The 24,813-nt window shown below is 38.8% G+C and overlaps 1 protein-coding gene across 2 annotated transcripts in view; it reads left to right on the top strand.

Annotated features, from left to right (window-relative positions):
* Positions 1–24,813, top strand: part of LOC121960482 (uncharacterized) — a 111,586-nt gene that overhangs the window by 77,947 nt on the left and 8,826 nt on the right. For both annotated transcript variants that reach the window (XM_088071803.1, XM_088071802.1), the window contains one exon: positions 3,990–4,068. In XM_088071803.1, coding sequence (XP_087927929.1) covers positions 3,990–4,068 — 79 coding nt within the window. The remainder of the gene's footprint in view (positions 1–3,989; positions 4,069–24,813) is intronic.

The following is a 24,813-nucleotide window of genomic DNA, read 5'->3' on the forward strand; positions in this document are numbered from 1 at the left end:
GGAAACCTGGCAGTTTACTGCAACGTTCAAGGTTGACAACTGATATTGTTATTGGGTCTAAACCTAGAATGTTACCAAATATGTGTCACTCTGAGAAGAGTATGATAAGATAAATACAGGCCTAATTTGTATGGGGTCATTGAGACAACAGCTGAGAAGAAGCTGGAAGTGGGATCATCTGACAGCAGGAAGTTTGGGTTAGGGGAGGGTCCACAGCTGCTCACAAACATAATTGATCGATAAACAGAATTTGATACCTACATAGGAAGAGGTTTAAAAAAAAAGGAAAGCACTAAAACCAAATAAAAAAACAAATATCTCAAATTAAATGTTTTGTTCACTTGTGCTAAAGACTAGTGACTGATGAATAAGTATCCCAATAACTGATCGCCCTTTATTATCAGAGTATTTTCTGAAATTTGTAGGACGTACACCGTTTCAAGTAAAAATAAAAGTAAATACAAAAATGCAAAGCACAATATTTAACTAAACAAACCATATAACAATGCTGCATAACACACCAGGCATTACAAAAAAGGTATTTCAGTCAGGAGAGACAGGTAAATGAAATAAAGACAACTGTTGAATACATATTGCAGATGCACAGATTAACAGATTAAGATTTGGAAGGAAGTGTTTGATGCTTGGACTCCTGAAGGAGATTTGTAGTTTAGCGACATCAGGGCATCAAGATAAATATCCAGTGAAGCCCAGACACTGGTGGTGTTGCCTGATGACTCAGACTTATGGCTGATGAGGCTGGTGAATCTGCAAAGAGTAGGCAGCAATGATGAGGTGGAGGATGTCCACAACTGTAGCATGAAAGACTACAGGAAGAAAGAGAGCCATGTGTAAAACATAAAGAAATAAGATGAAAAGATAAATGAGGAGTGCCACTGTGCTAGTGGTTAACTTTGATCAGCTGACAGAACAGCTGATGTCTCAGTTGACAGCCCTCAACACTTATAGAAATTATAGTTAACATGTGTGCAAGGAGTGAATGACAGATGGTATGGAAGTGAGTTACAGACTAACACAAGCTAAAGTATAGTTTTCCTGCCTGAACTCTCATGAGAGTTTCATTCAATGCAAACAGTTTTATTGCTACCTTTTAATTTCTGTGTCTAAATCAGGTACACTGAGGGTGCTCAGAACCCAAACTCTGTGAACTTGAATGTGAATTTCGGTCATGAGAAGTGTAAAACATGTATTCCCATTTGTCCATTATCTCTACCTGTTCAGCATGTCGCAGTTCCTCAATGACATATATTAATGCAGGTTTGAGGTTGCAGTTTTGAATTTTTTTTCTTCAAAGGACTGCGAATGTCATTGTCATTGTCCATTGTCTTCTATCAGCTTAACCAGCAGAGAACAAAAGGTCAGATCTTCCTGGGTGGTAGCAGATGATTGTGGTTATGGGATGTGTGTGTGTGTGTGTGTGTGTGTGTGTGTGTGTGTGAGAGTGTTTCTGCATGCAAAATGTATGATGTGAGGATTAAAAGCACAGTCTTTGTAAAACTCAGAGGAGTAAAAAAAAAAAAAAAAAAAAAAAATCCCTCCCTTCTGCTAATCCACTCATCTGATGTGACCAGATGATGTGGTGTTGCAAAGTCACTTTAATCAGTTATAATGAAGTTTGAATAGAAAGGATGCAGCCCAAGCTTCCACCGCCTCTCCAGCTGTGTTTCGCAGCTCACATCAATAAGAACTCAAGAGTCCATGCTGCTGATTCATCCAATCAGAGATTTAACTTTCACTTTGGTCACTCGGGTTAGTTTTAGTGTACGCATAGAGGTAATTAACGCTGTTCCTCCACAAGAGGAAACCGGTATCCTACCCTGAGCAGACATATTGCCTCTGGCTGTCTTCACCTAACACTTTCAACCGGATTAGGAGGAAATCATGATCAAAGGTGGGGGGGATTATATTGGACGTTTGGGGCTGATGGGTTGGGGCAACATGCAGGCCTCCACGTACCTATGCTTCACAGTTTGGTGTTGACCCAGTTATAGAAGGTCAGGTAAGGACAGAGCCATCGGAAAGAGTCACAAGTAGAGATAATTGAGTTGAAAATATGGGAAGAGGATATGAGCTCATTTATGACTTCTTGAAGAACATGTGTTGGTATGAAAATATGACACACATAGGGCATTAATCATTGCAAACACACAGCTTTGAGCATTTTGTATCTGAGCTTTTGGCATCAAAGAATAATTGAACTGTGGCCTTGACAGACCTCTTGGGCTGCGCCAGGTTCCTTAAATAAAGTGAGTGGGTGACATGTTAGGTCACCATGACACAATTTAATCGTCTTCAATGTCAGATACAGGCTTTTACTGTAATTCAAAATAAAAGGAATAGCTTTGTTGTGTGGCCCGAAGCTTAGAGGAAGATTTCCCTGTAAAGCTCTCAAAACATTAAAACAATGTTGCTACTGTACCATCTCCAAATTAAAATGTTACTGTCCTGACTATCCTTTCATTCCCTTGTATGGAGAGGGATTAACTTGGCACAGAAGATTTGGACCTTAACTCACCTCAGCCAAACCCCATTCCATCAGTGAAGGACACGACATGGTTTTTCAAGTATAAATCTATTGTTGCATTTGATTAAATAAAGCTCATTTTTGCTGTATTTGATTAGTATTTATCTCAATAAAATAAATATCAACCTTTCCACTACTGTAAGTGAGAATACTGCTGATTCGAATTAGCAAAAAATCACTACCACAGCACAGCAAGAGTGAGATCAGTTATTTCACAGAGAAGGGCTGCAATGATTTTTTGGGGGACAAATTATGATGGAAGGTTATGAGGAAAATGTCCATGTTGCTTTTTCACTGTATGCACTGTTGTAAACTACTTTTACACAAGAGTTTATTAGCTGCAATAAAATCCCAAGTACTGAATTTATTACTATAAAAAAAGTGACAAAACAGAATTTAACAATGTGGCTGTAATGGCTGAATATGGGAAAACAACTGTCCTGACTCTGTTCTAAGGTAAACAAAACCAGCACCCCTATGGCTCAGTATTTGTTATTTTTTCAGCTTATATTGATAACTGATTTATACATGTCTTATACCAAATAATTTTACACTTTTGTATCTTAAAAAGAAGTTTACAACCTGTAGTTTTTGCATCTCTGAGGCTAAGATTTATTTAGAAAATACAGAAGGTTTAATATTCCATACTTCTGACCTAACCAAATCTAATAAGTGTTTTTTATTTAAAAAAAAAAACTTACCTAACATACTTCAGTTTTGAAAGAGGATTTTTCCCAAAGAATAGAAATGAAATGCTAATCTATCAAAACAGACATGCCAGTGCGTTAAACAAGTAATTGAAACAGACAGTTAAGTTTCTCCACCTTCCTACAGAGGCACTAGGCAACTGCTGCTACGGATGTGTGAGCTCATTGCTGTCTGGCTGCACACACACAGCAATAGGGCTAATTTAATGATTATTAATGCATGTAACAACAGAGAAATGCCTTTTTGTGTTTGTTGGGGCCATTTAAAGTCCTTGTGTTGTATGTAAGCCACTGCTGCAGCGTTGGCTCATGCTAATGCTCTGGAGACAGTCCTTCAGAACTGTGTCTAGCCTGCTTAATGGCAGCAAGAAGTTTGCTGATTCAATGAGATGTGCGTTGGTTGTGGATAAGACCCTCAGTGCAAATGTGTTGTTTTTCTCTGAATCGTCCACAGCGGCATGTTTGGCTATCTAGTCAGCATGCTGGGCTTGTTATTCTTCTTCTCTGTGATTACTGGCAGCTAACAAACCAAATTTTGGTATCCCATCATCTCCTGTTTTGGGTCCTGGCTTGGTATTATCTGCGCTATTTATCGGCAATAACTTTATTATTAAAATAAACATGATAATACAAATTTCCTATTAATGATAATTTATCAGCCAAATATATATTAAGTCTCCCTGTTTATTTTGTTACATCTCAAACAAAGTGTGAAATGTCATGTTTTTGTTTTACAGTGGGATACGTGCTTATTTTTTCGCAACCAGGGACAGGAACTTCCAGAAGTCTTTTAACAGCAAAGTCTTCAACAATGAGGTAAGCTGGAGTAACAAACTACTTCTAACAATGGGCACAAACAGAATGAGTTGTTTTCTTATAGTGTTTAACTTTTGCTTTAGCACGCAGTAATACACTTAAATTGAAACATACTGAATTTGAGTTTTAAAAAAATCCTTTTGGATTTCAATCCTGGTGTGGCATGTGCTCCTCCCACAGTGAGAAAATAGATTTAAAAAAAAGTCCTCTTCACACACTGCTCAATTCTCTCCATTCATGCCTGAAGGCAGCAGAATAAATTAATTCATAAGTTAACCACAGTCGTGGTTGGTGCCTTGACCGTGGTGGATAAGAGGCGGCTCATCACAATGCAATATTTAACAGTCAACTGAAGACTGCGGCCTTTGTGTATCCAGAGAACTCACACAGGGCATTTGCTGCAAAGTCCAGCACCACAACATCAATAAAATATGGGCTGTGCACGAGACAGTGACAGACTCCTCCTGCAGATTTCTACAGTGTTGTCAGTTGATTCCCTAAATATTAAATTAATTCAAATAATGAAACATAGAAAAGTTCAGAATTGTTACATGGCCCTCAAATGTTTGAACAAAACTCCTCATCAAAAAAATGATCCCCTTGCAATAAAACCCCCCAAAAAACAACGTATCTGCCTGAACCCTTTATTCACCAATTTGGAGAAGCACCATTGGCAAATGGTCAAAGCATAAGCTTTGACTCTTCTTGGCTTTAGCTGTCAGCTTTGCATCTCTTGATTTGGGAAGTTTCTCACTTTCTTCCTTGCAGATCCTATCTGGCTCTATTCTAGTGGAAGGGTTTTTGAGAGCTGTGATCCCTAGGTTTGGTGAAAGGTGTTCAGACTAAACTGCTGCAGCATTTTATTGACTGTGTGCTTCAGATTACTCGTGAATCAAAGGCCATGCATGTTCTAGTTTTTTTTTTTTTCTAGTTTGTTTAAGACTTTACTTTTCATTTCATTTTACATTATTATTTCCCCAAACCTGATAAGTTTCTGAATACATGCCGCTGAGTAACATTTATCCTTAACCATGCTTCCCCTGCACAGTGATGCTACCTTGAGGCTTTGCTGGACATCAGCTTGCATTCAGTTCAGTTCCTCTGTCCTCAGACCAGAGGACTGCTTCGCCACTTTGCAGGCAGAATGTCACATGCATGCTTTTTTTTTGTTGTTGTTTTTTTCCCTTCAGGAGTTGTTTCCATCTGGACACAACAGAATAAAAGCCAGATTGATGGATTGCTGCAGTGATGCTTGTCTTTGTGGAAGGTTTACTCATGTCTGCAGAGGAATTCTGAGGCTCTTAGTTATTGGTCACCTCACTGGCCCAGGCCCTTGTTGCCTGGTTACAGAGTTTGACCAGACTTCTGAATGTTTTTGAAAGTCTTGCTGACTCTTAAAATCTGTGTTTCACAAAGAAGAGGCTTTCTGGACGTCTTTAAACTTGGAATGTGTCAGCAATATATTCCTCCTCTTCCCTCGTATTTCACAACCGCTCTCTCTTGGAGCTCTGTGGTAAGGTCCTTGGATTTGATGTCTTAGCTTTTGCTCTGACATGCTCTGTGAACTATATCACCTCAACGGCTCAGGCACATCCGGATTTTAAATGAAGAAAAGTCAATCAATCCAAATTCACTTAATTCAATGAAATCACCATGATCAGGAGTTGGAATCTGCTACAACTTTAGCACTCCAATTTGCTCTGTTGACCAGTAACAAGATGTTTTGACAGTGCTGGCCTTTGAGTGGACAGGGGGCCAGAGAGTCCAAAATAGATGACGGTATTATAGCTTATTAGCTAGGAATCTAATTTCATCCAACACATTGAACAGCTTGCAGATGACATTGGGTTTGAGGAAGGAAATATTTCTGGGTCTATTTGGTCTCCTGTCCCTGACTGGTTTCTACCAGTACCTGAAGTAGACCTATCCCTACTTGACTAGATGCACAGTAAGAAACTTCTTGGTTGTTTTGCTGGCAGATATGTAAATCAAGTGCAGAAAGAATATGTGCAGATTTTCACAGATGGGTCTAGGGATCCAGCCTCAGGGAAAGCTGGGTTTGGCATTTGGTTGGTTGTTGGCATTAAAAGAGGGGAAATCAGCATCCCGTCCTGATTTGCTTCTGGAGATTATGTGTGGCTTGCTTCAGATTGGGAATTTGGGGTGTCATGTTGAATTTTTGTGGGTACCGGGGCATAAAGGTATCGAAGAGAATGGCATTTCTGATAAGCTAGCAAAAGAGTCTATCTTACGACAGTGTTGATTTGAAAGTCCCTTTGGGGAAAGGAGAATTCAGCAGCATCTGCAAAGAAAAAGAAGGGGATGAAGAGCGAAGGGGAAGGCATTATTTCTCCTTGCAACCATCAGTCAAAAGGAAGAGGCTGCTGCTTAAGTCTTGCAGAAAGGATGATGTGGTTTTAATTAAGCTGACACTGGGACATTGTGGTCTTGCCAGTTATTTGAAAGTCATCAGTAAACATCCTGATGGTTTTTGTGTGTGTGTGTGTGTGTGTGTGTGTGTGTGTGTGTGTGTGGAAATTAGGAAACAGTCTAACACATTGTTTTTTAATAAGATAAATATCAAACTTTCAACCTGTTGATGGAGCACTTCTTGGATACCTTCATGCAGCTGGTCTGTACTCTAATATATGAGTTGAGTAACTACTCCTAGACTGTGCTGGGCAGCATTACACTTTGCAGTGTACAGCCAGCCAAAATGCCATTAGAAGAAGAAGAAGGGTGGATATTGGGTGATTTTCTCATTGGGGAAAGGCATATGTCATTGAAAGCATTAACTGTTTATTCATTAACGACACAGAGATGGTGAGTTTCTGTTGGTGTAAGATGAAAATTTTTATTTTGAAAAAAAAAAAAAATATATATATATATATATATATATATATATATATATATATACATTAGGAAAACCTTTTTTTTCTTACACATCTTGCAATTGAGCTGTGATGCTCTACAGTAGAAGAACTTTAAAATAAAAAAAATAAAAAGAGTTTTAATAGGAAAATAACCTCAGAGAACCTTACTTCACAAATGTCCACACTCCTTAAGGATACGTGGAAGAACAATACCACAAACTTTACTTTTTTCTCCTCTCCCTCTCTCTATCCATCGTTCCTCTTCTGCGTGGCTGCTTTGTGACTGGCATGTGCTGTGATGCCACATGTGTAAAGAAAAATGTCATCAGAGAGTCTGTTCTTCACCTCTCTGTTTACCAGCCTCCTGTCATTAGGACACTGCACATGAAAGCCATGACAGATATAAAGGGGAAAAAAAAACTCTGAAATGGAAGATTGAGTTTACCTTCCTCCCCCGTTACCCTTTTGTTTGCCTTCCATTCCTCAAAAGTCAGCGTAATATCCATCTGGCTCTCTCCCACCTCAGCGGCACCTTCTTCCATCTCTCAGCTTAAAAGACAGAACAAGAAATGATTACCTTTGCCCAGAGATATTGGGCTCTGACTCTAGTGTAAACTCATTTGGAAAGCAGATGCTCATACATCATATTTCACTCACCAGAATACAAAACTGATTACCATGACACCAGCTGAACCATGATTGGCAAACTTAGTTTGAGGACTTCCTGCTTTGTTGATGAAGCGGCATACTATAGTGTTTTCTACCTCAAGTACTGTGCAATGTCGATCCGCCTGTGAGGACAGGACATTACACTGGCACTCATACATTCCACAGAACTATGAGGTTCCCAATTCAAAAAGTCGCTTATAGCAGCAGCTGTTTCCACACACTAATGTAATTCACATTTTCCCCAAGGCTGGTTCATGAAACTGTCACTAGCAGCCTCTCCACAATGTTTTATACACTTGGGAAATACTTAAAAAATAATTTAAGCACAGTGAAATTTTTATAATTTGGACTGTAATGAGCGTGAATCAATTGATTCATTATCCAGAATGAAGGCCTCCTTTAATACTTAAAAAATATTCCTTTATATTGCTACATATGAAGATAAACAACTGTACATCCATAGTTACGAATGCAACTTTCACAGTGTAATCATCTTGAAGTCACACAAGTCAAACTCAAAATTACAACCTATTTGTAACCGCTGGATCCAAATCCAAAGTGCAAAAGTTATTGAGGAGCGGATGTAGAAAATGTTATTTTTTGCCTTGCCTTACCTTCATGCCATCACATATTTCAGTACTTTTTTCCAGAGGTTTTGTGTCCTTAAGCTACAGTACACATGCTGTTTAGGGTGTGTTACTAAGAGTACAGTGAAGTTAAACCACTGGAGATAACAATAAAAAAAAACCTGTGTTTTGTTTTCATAATTCAGCTGGTTTTCTAATCTCTGGACTTTTAGATATTTAGGATGCGCCATATTGATAGTGTAGCCTAGATTTTGCATCCCTTTTTATAAGTACAACAACAAAGTTACATTATGACAAACAATTTTAAGTATCCTAGTTGAGGAGAATAAACTTTAACAATAAAAAAAATCCCCCAAACACCAAAGTTCATTTCCATAGTAAAGAGATAAACAAATTAACTGTATGAAATAACCTGATCTTATAGTGACCGCATATATACAACCTGTTTTATTTTTCTTTTTTTTTTTTCTATAACTCACAATATTTATCCATTTCCTGCAAGATCGGATGAGCCAGAGCCACAAATGTCATTCTGTTGTAGAATAATACATTTATATCCCAACAGGTTTGGGATTCTGAGTCAGTGTGACATAAGGCTTAAGGCTGTGCAGTGACAGCAGAGCCTACATACAGCCATTCATCAACAATGTGTTTGATATGACATCACACACTGTGCTGCCATACTGGAATTAATCTGACATGCTGTATCACAAAATAACACCAGGAATCGTTTGCCTACTATGTTCCATTACTTCATTAAATGATTCAGCATATTTAAAAAGCTAATAAATGCAATTTAATAGTTTTACCCTGATACCATTAATCAAGTAGTTTTGTAGTAGAGACTCATGTTCTTATTTGTTGGTTTCTGTGGAAAAATATGATATATAGTATATGGTTTTGATTTTAATTTGATTCCATTGCTGCTTGTGGGCATGAAACATTTTCGCATGAATGCTGAAACACTGCAGCTGTAAGGGCATTGCTGCAAGCTGTGTCCTTAAATTGTGAGAGCAGCCTGAGGAAACATGCATCTACAGAGGGGACTTATTCTTAAGAGCCAACACAGAAAACCATGTACATGTTGGAAAATACAGCTCTGCATGTTAGTCTTGTAAAATGCAATGGAGTGTCATTCATCCTTAGGGTACTCGCATATATAACAGTTAAACACAATGGAGATATACGAATGGATCAGTGCTGTGGCCCACTATGAAGTTGGCGCTCTTAGTGTGGCTTTTTTTTTATTTATTTTTTTTTTTTTTAATTTGATTCAAGTCAAAAAAGGTTTAACAAGCATAAAAGTAGCTATACTTTATCCAAACATTTTTACATTTATACAACAGTTAACAATAACAGCAATATATGAATAATTCAAAAATATGTTATGCTATGACACTTTTTTTTTCTGACCAATTCATTATTAGAAAATGTAAACATAATCTTAATTTAATGTAACAAATTTTTGCTTTTACTGTATGTTATTCGTCCCTGTCACGTTGCTGTAGGCTGCAGATGGGATTGCGTAAAATCATAAGTGTTATAAAACAATGTAAGAGTGTTGTCTCTGTTCTATCATTTGACATTACGCACATGTCATTATATCCACATTAGAAGTAATTATTTATCAAAAATCTAATTCTGCGAAAATGGATGAAAGGATCAGTAGTCAATCCTACAAGACTGTTGCAATGTCTATATTGAGGTATTTGGTAAAAAATATTGTCATATTTGATTTTCTTCATATTGCCCGGCCTTACTTGCTTGCCAGTGTTCAGGCTCATTCATTTGTGATATCTAGACAGGGGTCTAGATATCACAACAGTTAAATTGTCAGACATTATCAGTCAAGCAGTCAAGTTAAAATTCAGATCCTGTGATAAGCACTTAAGGGAAACCAAATTAGTTAGTACATTTTGACCACATGATTACATGGGTCAAAGCAAACACAGAGGATAAACAGATTATTATTTATTTTTCATTTTGCAAAAATTAATCGTAATTTCAGGTCCTAAAGAGGAACTAAATCAATCAGGTATTAATGTGTTAAATTAATGTGTTAAATTTTAACATCCAATATTTGCCAAAACAAAGACACAGCGAATATAAGTCAACAGACCTATTTTGACCTTCACAGTGTTGAAATTATCCCCAAAGTGAGACAAATTCCCCAAACTCAGACAGTGCAAAACATAGGAAACTCTGAATACTATAAAGACTTCGGCTTTATGAAATCATTGAAACATTGACTGCAACTGAGCAAAGGGAGAAAAATGGCATAATCAATGTGGATTATTTTCAGTAATTATTTAAGTCATTGCCACAAAAGTGTCATGGGACTGTGCAGGAGTTGCACTTCCTCTTTAGCATGCTAGTAAATTGTAATCATCATTAGCATGATGTTTCTGAGCAACCACTTTCTTCCCATGATACATTTCTTCACTAATTGCAATGTCTTCCAGGATGACAACACTTTCATCTACAAGGCGTAAGTGCAGTGAACTGAACAGCATGATAATGATGGTGAAAATATAACAATTTATTCTCTATAACCAGCCATCCAGGCTGAACATTAGGGGAGATTTTTCACTGGGGTTTAGAGACTAAATCTCTCACAATATTCATGACATGCATTGTTTTACTGAAAATGTCCAACAAAGGTGAGGTGACCAGATTTTTGTCTGATGGGGTAAAAAGGGGAGAGAGGGTTTAAGGTGGAAACTGTCTTATTGGCCACCTTTTTTTGTTGTTGTTGATATGGAAAAGTGAACATAATTATCATCGATGAACTGCTAGCCTACCTCAGGTTTTATTAAAAAAAAGTCGTTCTTTGTTGAAAATTAAATACATTTTGAATATTGAAGCTCCAGAACCAAACCATGATTGGCTGATTTTGCTCTGTATTAACTTTTGCATCATATGAGTGTGTTCACAACACACATTTGGCTCCTGAAACCACCGTCATTTCCACCAGATGTTAGGAGAGGTTTACACGGGCCATAAAGTTTTAATGGTCTGGAAATACACAGCCTTGACAGGCAGGAGAGTGTCAGAGTCATTTTGTCACTAATCTCTAAAATGTAATACAAAATTGTAGGGGTTGTTTTGAGATGTGAGCAGCTTTAATGATGGTGTCAATTTTAAGCCCAGCGCCTCTTATTAGTAAATGCAGATTGAATGACGATAAAAAAGACAGTGCTTCAGCCCTTTAAAGACAAAGTTTAGAAAACTTTCCTGAGGCCTCTGTTCAGCCGTCCTTGTCTCTTTCTGTCTCTCAGGTTCTGTTAAAGGGAATTAAGGGGAATCAGGTGCTCTTTGGTGCCTTTGTAGTCCTGGACTACCTTCGCTCCAATCCAGAACCAAAGCTCGACTTCACCCCTGCTTGACCCACAAACTGAAGTCCGTTGCTTATCTGTGCAGAACAGCAGACCAAAGGGATACTATTGTTTAAACCATTAATTTTATTTTCCCATTTTGGATGAGATGGCCACAATTCACCTGGCCGGTTACAGTGTTGAGCAGGATTTTTGTTGTGTTGGTGTTTATGTTGAGAGACGGACGTACGCTCACAATAAATTACGGAGCTGACGTTTTTTTCTAGATGTTAACAAAAAGCGAAAGCCTGAAGAGCAAAGTGAAAAATGATAGAAGTGAGAGGCCGACAGTTTGAAAGAGGACAGTGTGAATGCAGCAGTGCTTCATTCACACATTTGAAAAGCAGCCATTTGTAGCATTTCTTTGCATCAAGAAAAGCGCGGCGAAGTAGGATTCAGTGTGTGTAAAATACACTGGAGGTAGAGGGCACGGGCAAATGGTATGTGTGGTCACAGTGGAGATCTTTGGCACCTAGGGTCTTTTGCCACAGGCTTAACTCAGAGGCATAGCACACAGAGACTGAATCAATATAACTGACACTGAAAGAGAAAGAGATGTAAAAAAAGAGGAGAGCAGGAACTAAATATAAAGAGAGACAACATAATGAAAGGACAGAGAGCCTTTGGCGGAAGAATTGGCAGTAAAATGACATAGAAACTGTTAAACTTAGTGTCCCTTGAAAGTGTTGTGGACCAGCTGGAAAGAAATGAATCTGAAAGGTTATACAATCACTGACAGATGGTACGGCCATGATATGATGGAATTGGTATTAGGAAAAGGTAATGTGCCCCACCAATCCCCCTATGCTGGAGCCCACAGGCAAATCATTTAAGTGATAGTCACTTATCTAATCTGTATTCTATATTTTTCATGCATGGCTAACTTCTATTAAACAGAGCATGGCTTACTGCAGGACGGCCCAGTCACAACAGTTTCCTCTAGTGATGTTTTGAATAAGCTCTGCACTTTCTAACTTTAACTGCACCCGCAAGGTCACACACCAAGGACCTCTCTTGTCAGTTGCAGATCTGTTGGAAAAAAAAAAGAAAGAGAAATTGTGGATAGAGAGTTGTTATGAATAAGAAATGATAAATTCATGAAAGATTTAGCCCTGTCTATACTGAGATTTTGGGTTCTGACTTTGTGTCACTTGCAATGTACCGTAGCCTCAGTGATGACTTCAGGTTTGGTGGCCGGGCAGCTGAGACTTTTTTCTTTTTGCGCCGTAAGCAAATGTCGTGGTACGTCAGTGGGCAAGCAGGACAAGCTGACGAGGTGAAGGTGTGTCTTTGAGTCATGGCTGCACTGTCACTGTGAAAGTAAGCCCTGCTCTCAGAAAGCCTATGGCTCATTCATAACTTCCAGTGTAATGTTTTATATTTGCCATTTGTAGAAATTAAATTGTAACTGATGAAGACATGATGGCACACTGACATCAGTCTGGTAGAAAACAAAAACAGTCCTCGGATCAACAGTAAGAACTGCCAGGGGTTTAGTCAAAACTTGATTCAAGTGCTCCCAGTAGAAACGAAAAAAAGGGTCAAGTCAAGGTTATATCATACTGCTTTTTAAAGGAGGAACATTTAGAGCACATCTATATATCAGAGACAGGTGGAATTGTCTGCACGCGGTTACCAACATTGAGATAGCTGAGCCATCAGCTAACTGTGCTAACAGTGCCAACAGTGTTAACAGGGGGGTGGGCATTGTGCTTCAGCCACAATGCCATTTTCTGCAGAAACTGCATGTAACCGTTGTCTGAACGCAGTGCAGAGTGCTGGCAATCGGTAAGGCATTAGGACAAATACTGTGACTCACATGCACTATCATGTATGTGTGACCAGATCATTTACAAGAAAAAAACGTGAAGCTGTGATCACAAAACACAGAGGGAGTGTGATTTCATTCTCTGCTCAGGGTGACATTAATCCACTACATCTTCACATAGCAAATGGTTAATTGCCACTGTATTAATGTTTTGAATGTCTGATACAGAACCTTTAAATATTTTTGAATGAGTTGCATGTTTGGAAAAAAAAACAAAACAAATGACATCCATTTTTGAAGTCATTTGAACCTCTAGTTTGTTTTGTTTGACTAGTGAATCTTTCAACTGAAAAATAGTAATTAGTTAAAGTCATTCATTACTTCTTTCAAAAGTTATTGAATTACTTTACCATTTACTGTTTTTTCTAGTTAGTAGAGAATGTAACTTTGGTTTTAATTTTAATATCTGCTCAAATTCTCTTGCTAATATATTATTTTAGTGTCACAGTGGCACAGTGTGGGACAAGACTGTCAAATTTTATCTATGATTGTACCCATTATCACTATAATGAAAAGTAACTTGTGGAACAATGAAATAGTAGATATATTTGGACAGGTCTATTTATTGTTGCCTTGGCAGGCTTTCATATCAAGCAAAACAGCTCAGTTTTCCATGCTCTCAGCAGAGTAAATTTAAATAAAATCTGTTCCTCAGACATTTGACAGTAATTTCTTATCACGACAGGACTAATGAAATAAAAATGATGAAAGTTAGTCACAAATAGGAAAGATACTGAGGTTTATTCTTTGTAAGCTCAACAGTAATTCAAATGCTGTACATAGACTACAACTCACCAGGTTGTCCTCATCTTGAGGAGTGAGATATAATGTCCATTTTTCCAGGAAAGCAGGCACAAATTATTTGAAGTGTTGGCTATTATGTGCAGTGACTGTCAAACGGTGATTGATTGATTTACTCCATTTATTGCACTGCAGCAAGGTCCAGTGTTACACTGGCTGACCGGCGTTCTGAGTAATGTTAAGTTATAACTTACAGAAAGATTGCGTGCAGTAGTCCAGCACTCACGCACGCACGCGCACACGTGCGTGCGCGCGCGCACACACACACACACACACACACACTAACACTCAAAAGACAGAGGTACTCAGCGCCGCTCACCTGAGCTATGTAACAGTTGATTTTAGATCATATCTTGGAAAAAAATCTAGGATATGGGAAAGGCTGTTTATCTGCTATTATCAAGACAAAAGTAATGGGTAACAAGTCCATTTATATTTTAATAACTGCAGTTGACTTATTTATTTGAAAAAGTAATGTGTTACATTTGTAGTTACCGTCAACAGAATTACAGTGAAGTCCGTATTTTACTTTGAAAATCCCCATAAAAAAAAAACCAATGTGACTTCATGTTGTGTAAATCAAGTTTGCACACTAACTCTGAAACTTTAGTCTGTCATTGCAGTTTTCTGAACAAGTTAGATTTCCTGCGTTCCTTTGCATCCGTCTGTGTGTGTGTGTGCGCGTGTGTGTGACTTCAGCTATGCTAGCAGCCCATTAAACTGGACTGCTGTCCTGTAATAGACCAGGAAAAGTATGCGGTATTTCCCAGCTCCTTCATCAGCTGGTAAAGCTGTCCTTGTTCTGGACACCTTTGGATTGCTTTTTCTATTTTCACAAAGTGAGAAGCCCACAAAATCTTCCTCATTGCTTGATGACTCAATTCAGTTTTGAATTGTGAATTTGTGCAACAGAAAGAACAATGAAATGCACCAAAATCAGTGCGCAAGGGTTCTGTCTGTAACAATTTTTATTGGATGACACACACAAAAAAAAGCATACAGAAAATACTTTGCAGGTGTGCAAAAGTCTTAACACATTACTTAGCCGCTTGGTAGCAAGCAGCTAAGCAACCCAACTCTGCTTGTCACATATCAAATAGCATGATGAGGGGGAAAAAGTCAACCCTTATTATTTATAAGGGCATTATCATTATAAAGGCCTTCAGAAAATAACAGCAAGTTGAAAGCTCACTATCAAAAGAGGATATTTGCCGTCTGCGAAACATAGCATCTATACTGACAGAATGGCTGCTTGCTTTGAAATAATATGATTGAATATTTTATTTTTTTTTTTTTCTTGAGTCATGTATATACAAAATTAGAACTCTTCAGAGGATGCGGTTAGAAATGAACGGATACTTTTTTGGAATTAAAGCATTCTCTCCATTGTAATGTTTCCATGAATGTAGCCTTATATTAATCACAGTTGACATACAAGTGCACACCTCTATGTTGTACGAATGACACATGTTGATGCAGTGTACCTGACATTCCTGAGCCTTCACCTTCTCAGCAGGTGTTTATTTTCTTTAATTATAATCATGTGGGTATGAAGTGAACAGAATTGAATAAACAAAGCCTTGAGCCAAAGCGTGGATTCTATTTACAGTGGATAATTGGTATGGGTATGTCTAGACTCTAGCCTATTAGACACAGCTTAGCCGACCACGCTGCCGCTGATATCATTGCTCGTATTAATCTGAGCAAATAATGAAACGGAGAATGAAAAATGCACCTGAGGCAAATCTGTGGATTCTCTCTGAGAATAATAAGCGAAAAACAAAGATGACAAGCACACTGCAGTGATGCATCAAGGAAGGCGTGCGGGTCACGCACTGATATTCATCACATCTGTTAAAAGATAGATGGATACCTCATCTTTCTCTCTCAACTCTGTGTCTGTGTTTACGAGAAGGACATACAGAGCGTGGCATACATACACAAGTGTTTGTGTGCTTATATGCGAGTGCTTTGATTGGGCGTATCTGTCCTGTTTACACCCACATCTGCCCGTTATCTTCCCATATGTTCTCAGTATCTTTTTTCTTGCTCTATACTAAGTCAGAAAATGTGACAGGTGGAAAAGTGCAGAAACGTCTCTACTGAATAAGTCTGCTGTCGTGAAATTATCAAGACTTTAATATTAGTGATTGAATGTGTTAATAACTTGTGTTATACGAGATGGAAAAATTGTGCCGGTCTTGATCTTATGAAACTCTTATGAAACAGGATAATTTTTTTAAAGCGCAGCTCAGGCGTGGCACATCCACTGTGTAGGATTTCCTTACTGTGTGGACGTCCTGGATGCTTTCAGAGGTAAAGCTAATGTTAGCTGCTCTGTCCTGGTCTCTATTGGATTTGGGGAAACTCCAGCAACCCCAGCCATTTTTATCTTCAGCAGGGTCAGTGTTTAGTCTTCATTCTTTTTCAGGCTCACTTTATTTTATTTTTTTTATTTCTCATTTTTTTGGCTTTTTATGCCTTCATTTCGATAGGACGGCTCAGGCGTTGAAAGGAGGAGAGAGGACATGCAGCAAATGGACACAGTTTAGAGTCAAACCTGTGGCTGCTGCAGCAAGGACATAGCCTTTGAACATTGTACTAATAGACGCCCCTCAAGTTCACTTTTGAAGTGAAAACTTCTGATTTGAAAATAAAGACAAGTAGCTTACATAAGGTAAGCAGATAAACTAGGTTATGCTTGAATGAAATAACATTCTGATTATCAGATGTATAACACAAGGACCAACTAGCTTCCAACTGCGATGTCTTCTCTATTGATCTTGGAAGGAGGCTAACATTTGACCTAGACACCGATACTTCGGCCTTAGTCTCAGGTTTTTAGAACACTATAATGCATGCAGCCCCTTAAGTGCACAGGTAGAACCCCTTTTACAGGATTCTCATTTTGAATTGAGTCGGCATAAAACCTTTAACAAGTCAGACGAGGAGGGCATTTTATACCAAATCACAGACAATCTGAGACCAACAGTTGTTGATTCAGACAGTAAAATCAACTGTTCCAGGCAAGAAATAAGAGGCCTGCTTTTGCCTACTTCCCTCTGAAATCAAGAAGCCATTGCTTTGAAAATGACCCAAATTTTTGAGCAATAAATCTGTCACTGTTGTTGTGAATGGCTTTGTGTGTCGAGCAATAATGAAAAGCTTTATGTAGCGGCAGTAGCTGGGTCTCAGCAAACAGTCAACTGTCAGATAATTCTGAAGAGTTTGCAGACTTGTTAATATCAGGTTTAATTTGTATATGAGAAAAAAATGTTCCTTGGTGTTTAATGGGGATGCAATCTTCTGGTCGAACAGTATGCCCTTATCCAATTAAGTTCTCAGTGGTTGAATATATTACTTTGGGTCCCTGAAAGCCTTTATTTTCCTTGCTGAAAAGTGGAAGCTGTTGTTATTCAGCACTTGTAATTCTCCTGTGTGATAATTGGTCTTTGTGGTATTTGTCCTGCCCCTTCTCCACTGTGATAGGATGGCTAGTGTCTGTGTCTAACATTAGCGTCTGGGACTAAAAATACTGAGGGTTTTTTTTTTTTTTTTTGCATGCAGTGTTTCAGAGATATTTAACATTAGTAGCATTATGTTGTATATGGATTTTTTCATTTGTCCTGTTAGTGGTGAGATGGACTCACGCACGTTGCTCAAGTGGTAAAACATTGCAGCGTGCAGTTTATTTTCTCATTTTATAACATTGGAGATCTCATTCATGTGGGGATTAACTGGGGCATTCCACTTGCCTGAACATAGTTTACTTTGAGCCGACCAAGATTTTCTTTGGTTGACTTGTTGGTTGTCGTCACATTTACTATAATAACTATTTCACCATAATGAACATTTTTAGGAATGCTGTTAGTATAAAGAACATTATATGTGAGCAAATTTATGTAAACTCTTGCACTCCTGCAGTAAAGTATATAGGTATACGTATACATTGCATGCTGAGAACAGTTTTCTGATCTCACTTTTTATTTTTCTCCATCTCATGTCAGAGTCTCTCTAACAGTTTCTCTGTTGAAGGTGAGAAGTGTGTGAAAGCTTGAAGGCTGTCATAGCCTCAGCCTGGACCTCCCAGAGGGCAAACACCGGTGCTTCACTGCCATCACAGCGAGTATGGGACTCTGCGTATTGACCCTGAATATCTCAGCGGGATTTAACATGTTGGTTTTGAATGGTGTGGCTTAGAGTCTCAGCTGCCTGCAGACTGGCTGAGTAAACACAGGGGTTGTCTATTTGCCCATGGGAATGTTTTCTAATGCATCCGTGGTAAAAGAGACGTATTCTGCTTCAGATGGACTTGTAACATTATTGCATTTTATTAATTTAGCTTCATGCAGTCGATTTTCTATTTCTCCCTCTCTCATGAGTACCAGGGCAAACATTCCAACTCCACAAATACACTAATGTGTTTTAGGATCAAACGTGCTGTAATTCCATAGATTTTCTGCAAAATAACACTCAGTTTCACATTCTCAACAACTTTCTGTCATGTCCTTATCGTTGAATATTTGACTCTTCTCTAAAAGAGCATACTTAACACACCACAGAAAGGATTCCTCATAACACCACATGGAAATCTGCCCTGTGATGTGCCGTGCACTCCATTTCCCTATAAACCCGTAGCAGTGGTGGCTGGTTTTGCTTTGCCTCCAAGGGTCCAGTAACATAAGCAGTCACTTGGAGGGGATGAGGAAGCTGTTTTTAATGATCCCGGGAGACGAACCAGTATATTTACCATAATCCCAAGCCTGAGGGAGCATCAACTTCTAATCACCTCCATCTTCCCTCCCCACTGCAGATAGAGATCAGTGCCCATTATAAACCTCATAAAGCACCAGGCTTTAAGATGAATCTCTCTCTCTCTGTACTGAATGGCTTATATATACCGTAGGAAACACTGCTTTGTAGCTTTGTGTGTTTGATCGATGTTTTTCACACCATTTCTTCTCAGAGACACGACAGGATGATAATGATATTGGAAAAAACAAACTTTAACACGATGCTACATGTAGCATTTTCAAATTAATTGTCAAATTAAATGTCATTTATTATTTTAAGCCCATAAAAATGTACAAACTAAAAAATGCATCTCTGTCTTCATGTTGGCAAAATCTGAAAGCTGCAGCTTTATTTCTATTAGAATAATAACAGTTCCCTCCTGTTGTTTACTATCTACTATTGAAACGGGTGCAGAGGTGCATTGAAATTTTCAAGTGCTACCACTGGGGTAGTGGCCAGAGCTGAGAAATGTCAAAAGTCTCTGTAGTGCCGTAAAATAATGAAATGTGTGATGCTGACTTGCCTTACACAGGTTTTGTACTGAGACTTATTTGCCTTTTAATTATTCAGTCAGACATTGTTAGCCATTCTCTCTTTGGAAATCAATGGCATGTGATGCATCCATTCCTACAAAATCATATTCAGTTCACTGCAGTAGCTGTTGGGAAAAGCGGGTGGCTTAGTGTTCGTCATGCTGTTTTAGTTTTAGACTTACTGTACAGCAACTTGTGTAGCTTTGTCAGTCTCATTCACATGTATCACCATTTTCATTCATTTTTTTAGCATGTAATGATGATGTCACGCCTCTTATTCATGCTTACAAGACTCTGATTAGCTTCTTTTTTTTTTAAACCAAATTTAAAAATAGTCGTCAATTAGAAATTATTTAGAAGTTTGGGAACCATTCCAGGTAGCGCCATTGATAATGACTATTTTGGGCTAGATGGGTCAAAGTGACTTTCCTGACAAAGATGCATTTTTCCATTAAGATATTAAGGATTGGCAATCTTACTTTTTTCTTTGTTTGTTTATAACCTTGTGTGTGTTAGTCCTTTTTCTATTATTCTGTGTCCCCCTTCTATATTGGGACCTTTTTGTGGGTCCTTGAACAGGCGGAGCTCGTCCTGTGTTCTTTTCTTTTCCTCAGCAGCACTTTGAGAAAAAACATTGAAAAGTTTGAGTTGTGAGCAGCTGCTGGGGAGGTGAGTGAAAGCAAACTTTTAGACTCAGCTCAGTTAACGGTTAAGTGTTACTTTCACTGTTCCTGATGTTCTGCTGCTCCATTGTGCCCAGAGTACGCTCTTAGAGTGTGGTACAATGAATGGCAGTAGAATAGTATATACACTGTATGGACAAAAGTATTGGGCCACCTGCACATTACACCTACAGGAGCTTTTATGACACCCCATTCTAAATCCATAGGCATTAATATGGAGTTGGTCCCCCTTTGCAGCTATAACAGCTTCCACTCCTCTGGGAAGGCTTTCTACAAGATTTTGGTGTCTGTGGGAATTTTTGCCCATTCATCCAGATTTTATACACTTGTGGCAATGAACCACCTGAATTCAATAATTAAGAGGTGTGGCCCAATACTTCTGTCCATGTAGTGTATATTTCAATAGTACTGTTAATGAATGGTCCAGCTCCAAAAATATAAAATCAATACCTGGCTGATGATGTTTAGGCCATCAGAGGCCACCACAAATAAATAAATGTGTGAGAACCTTTGATATGCTGAAATTCAGTATTTTCCACAGTTTTCAGCAGGTGTAAGTGTGGTTGTATGTCCACATCGGTAAACACTCTAGCATTAGTTATTGCTTTGGCACAGTCCAGATCTGCAGCGGAAGGCTGCCTGAATGCTGTGGATAGAGGGACTCCCAGTCTGTTTTCGTCTCGTTATGCTAATCGCCACATTTGGGTGATGCTGTTGTAAATAAAATGTTAGCAGTCATCCTTAGAGCTCCACCTTGTAATGTGATGACAGCTCAACAGACTGTGACTGCAGCAGTTACAGTTGCAGTGGGTTATTTTCCAAAATAAAGTCACTAGAGGGTCTAAAAAGTCACTGAATTCAGTGAGGAGGTTGCCAAGTTGGTAAGATTGAGCTCACCACTGTAATGGAAAGGGCCACACTGGATATAAAACACAAGATAAAACAAGAGCATCTTTGCGGAAAAAAAGCACAATAATTGCTTTATCTCTATTGTCTTTTTTCATAATCGTTGGAAGCCAAACTCGTGCTATAAAATAAATTGTGATTAATCGCACAGCTTTTAAGTGGCATATGCTTGCATTGTGCCAAGATCTGGATTTCCTGTCTCTAAATCACTGAAAAAATGTGGATTAGCTAAAAAAACCTGAATGTCAGAATTCAAATAGCTTCCTCAGAAGCCTTTGGGTGACATTAGAGATGCTGTGGTTCTCTGTGGTCTTTCTTTTTTCCTTTAGCACAATCAGTTGCTGTTTATGTCACAAATTAAATCCAATAGAAGATGCAGCACAGCATTATGGAGTCTGATAGTCTCTTTATGGTTTCTTTATGCAGTAGCTACAGACATCTTTCAAAGCTGATGTCATAATGATTTGCTGACAGTACAATGATTCACATGTCACTTTTAATAACAATATACTGGCTCGCAGATTTAAGTTAGTTGTCTATTTTTGAGTTTGGAAACAACTTTTTTCAAATGATCATTTTAATAGTTTTTTTTCATCCAGATTTATGCATTTCAAAGCCTTTGCATTCACTTCACTTCCACTTGTGGCATGATGAGTCATTCACCACCAGTCTCGGGCTGTCATTATGTCATTTCCCTCTGCCTTACAGCAATGAATGAATGCCAGCCACTGTCTTCTCTGACACATCACGCAGTTGTACTTGAACTACCTCACTCAATTAGTGTGACCTCACTTTACATAATTACATGTGTGATTCAGTAATTACCTGAATATGTGTCATGTAGTTCATCCAGACAATTAATGACTGATCTTGACTTCCTGCACTGTACATACACTGTTATCTCCATTCACTTTGTAAACTGTTACACAACATGTGACCAGGGCACTTCAACAGGTGACAGATCATGTAAGGCGAGAGTGGTAGAGTAGCAGGTCAGGGCCAGCCATCAAAACATGATGTGGCCAAATTAAGTTTCTTCAGAGAACAGTAATTGGGTTACACTTAGGTTTGTACAAGGAGGAGAACATTTCACTTCCTGGGGGGGAAATTGTTGGTCCACCATATTGGCAGATCAAGCAAATTAATCCCTTCTTTATTCTTAATCCCTTTCCTTATCATAAGATTATGAAAATCCAGATCCCTCCCTCCTCTCAGATATTAAATTGCACCCATAATATAACTCCTGGCTTAAAGAGAAAAAGAGGACGGGAGAAAAAAAAAAAAAACGCAGCCCAGGCCTTCAGCCCTCGCAGATCGCAGCTCAAGTGCTCTTTGTTTTGAATTTCTTTCAGTAATTTCTAATTCCTCCACTCTGTGAGCCTGGTCCACTGCGCTATGAATAATGTCAGGGGGCAGCCAGGCTTTGGTATTCAGTAGTTGACAATCTGCTTAAACAGAAGCAAATTGGGAAAAAATAGCTTTCAAATGCACTTTCATTCCTGTGTGCGGGGGAGAGGTTTAGGCAGGGTTATTTTCTCAGCAGAGGGTGTTTTTTCTTTGACAAGACGTCACCCTCTCTCACTCCAGCCACTGTGTGTGTGTGTATGTGTATGTGTGTGTGCGCGCCTGAGAACTAGTCATTGCAAGTTCATTTAGACATCCAAGTATTTAATGTCAGCTGTTGCCTTGCTTTATTTGTGTCACACATGCAGCATCTTGTCATGCATGTGATATCTTGTCATATTTATTTATTTAAATGCTGTTGCTTCTGCTGCGTATGTTACTGTAACCACAGTAGATAGCAGTTAGTTCATTGGTTTATTAGATTAGTGTCATGCCATTTTTGTGTGTCAGCTGCCACATGGGAATGTTAGGAATAATTAGTTTAAAAATTTTACCATTGAATGTATTCAAATGCATATAACACTCACGCTGGGTGATGTGCAGAAAATCAAATAGCATAACATTTTTTACCAAATGATATTGCAGTTATATTTTAGGCTTCACCATAGGTGCTTTCACAAAGTATTACCACTATGAAATTTTAATGAATAATAATTAGCAATGTAGATATAATGACTAAGTGGGTAAAGGCAAATAATAGAAAAGTCTGGTAAGTTCAGAAAATAACATCCCTTTACTGTAATGCAGTCTTTAAAACCAGGAAAAAGACAACACTGACAAAAATCGAAGACATTATGTAGTCTCATACAACAATAGCAATATAAAATGACATAAAAAACTGTAGAATAAGTACTCAAGAGTGGGCCTGACAAAAGCTCTTGGCTTGTTAGGTTTTATATCTGATTTTTGACCCTTCTAGTCATGAAGTAATACAATTTGTTTGAATAAAATATTTGGTTTACAATTGTACAGTTTTAGTGGAACTGAATGTTGTCAGTTATCAAGTAGAATTGTCCAGTCGTGATCACTGGGTTTCCATCTTTGGTCTGACATTGCGTCCACTCTGATGTTCATCATGGAGGCGAGTGGATTTTCTTTAAACATCATGAGAGACCAAGATATCCACCTTAATTTCACGTCATTTTAAGTCCACACTAAAATGCAGCCATAACAATATATTTCTTTTGCCAGCAGATTTTTTAAAGTGGAGCAGAGTGAAGTAAAAACAAATTAAAATGTAGGGCACTTTTTAAAAGATATTGGACTTTGAACAGCCTCGATAGCGGCGTCCTGTCTTGTCTATTGCACTCGCCGTTGTGTAATTTTTTAAAAACTGTTTCCGGTGCACAATTTGACAACGCTTGACCATGGTAGTCCTGTGGCGAAATTGCTGTTTCATGTCCACTTGATGGAGTTGGTAGATTCAAAGGTCTGGACCCAGGCAAGAACTGAACCTGGATCGTGATCAAAATTCACCATCAGTGGGTTTTACTGTAGACAGCCCATTGGCACCTCTGTGACAAGAAACACAGTCTGTATGTCACATCATATGAGCACATCCTGTGCCACCTTTTCTCTTGGGTCAACTTGGACATTAATTAAGTGTTTGACTCTTTACAGAGGGCAAACAAGAGAAAGCTGCAGTACCTGTCATTGGTGGCATGAGGCAGCTCTATGAAAATACTGCATCATTAGCACATTATTGGTGTGTCTAAATGTCACGCAGCCACGAAGGGGACACTAAACCATTGGGAAACAGCCCTCATGCACAAGCCAAGCACTTATTTTGTGTCAGAGTCCGCCTTGACCTCTCACAAAGTCACACTGGAGATCATTATTAACCTTCTGCAAACAGTGGCAGGAAGTAGAGTCTGTGTGTTTCTGTGTGCACGTGTGTGCTCTTATTTCTGTTTTGTGTTACTTGTTCATGCACAATGAGACAGGGAGAGAGCGAGGGGACACCCAGAGAGAGAGAGAGGGTGGGGGAAATAAAAAGAAATAGAGTGTACTCATAAATCAAGTCAAGGTCCAGCCAGTTGCCGCTGCCACTGCAATTTTTTTCCCCTCCGTGTTTCCCGACATTTGACGCTTCCATCTTCTCCTCTTTTAATCTCATCAACCTCAACAAGTGCAGGAGGAGGGGGCGGCAGGGCTCGGCAACGGGCTGTCCACTGTGTCAGATGAGGCCTGTCGATATCTCTCATCAAACAGGAGCTGATCAAAGGCCTGCCTGTGCGCATGCAGGCGGAAGGATTAAGCCACATCATGCACAACCTCCTTGACAAAAAAAAGC

Source organism: Plectropomus leopardus, chromosome 21 (assembly GCF_026936395.1).
Source record: "Plectropomus leopardus strain MGB_pleo_1.0 chromosome 21, ASM2693639v1, whole genome shotgun sequence".
Lineage (NCBI taxonomy): Eukaryota > Metazoa > Chordata > Actinopteri > Perciformes > Serranidae > Plectropomus > Plectropomus leopardus.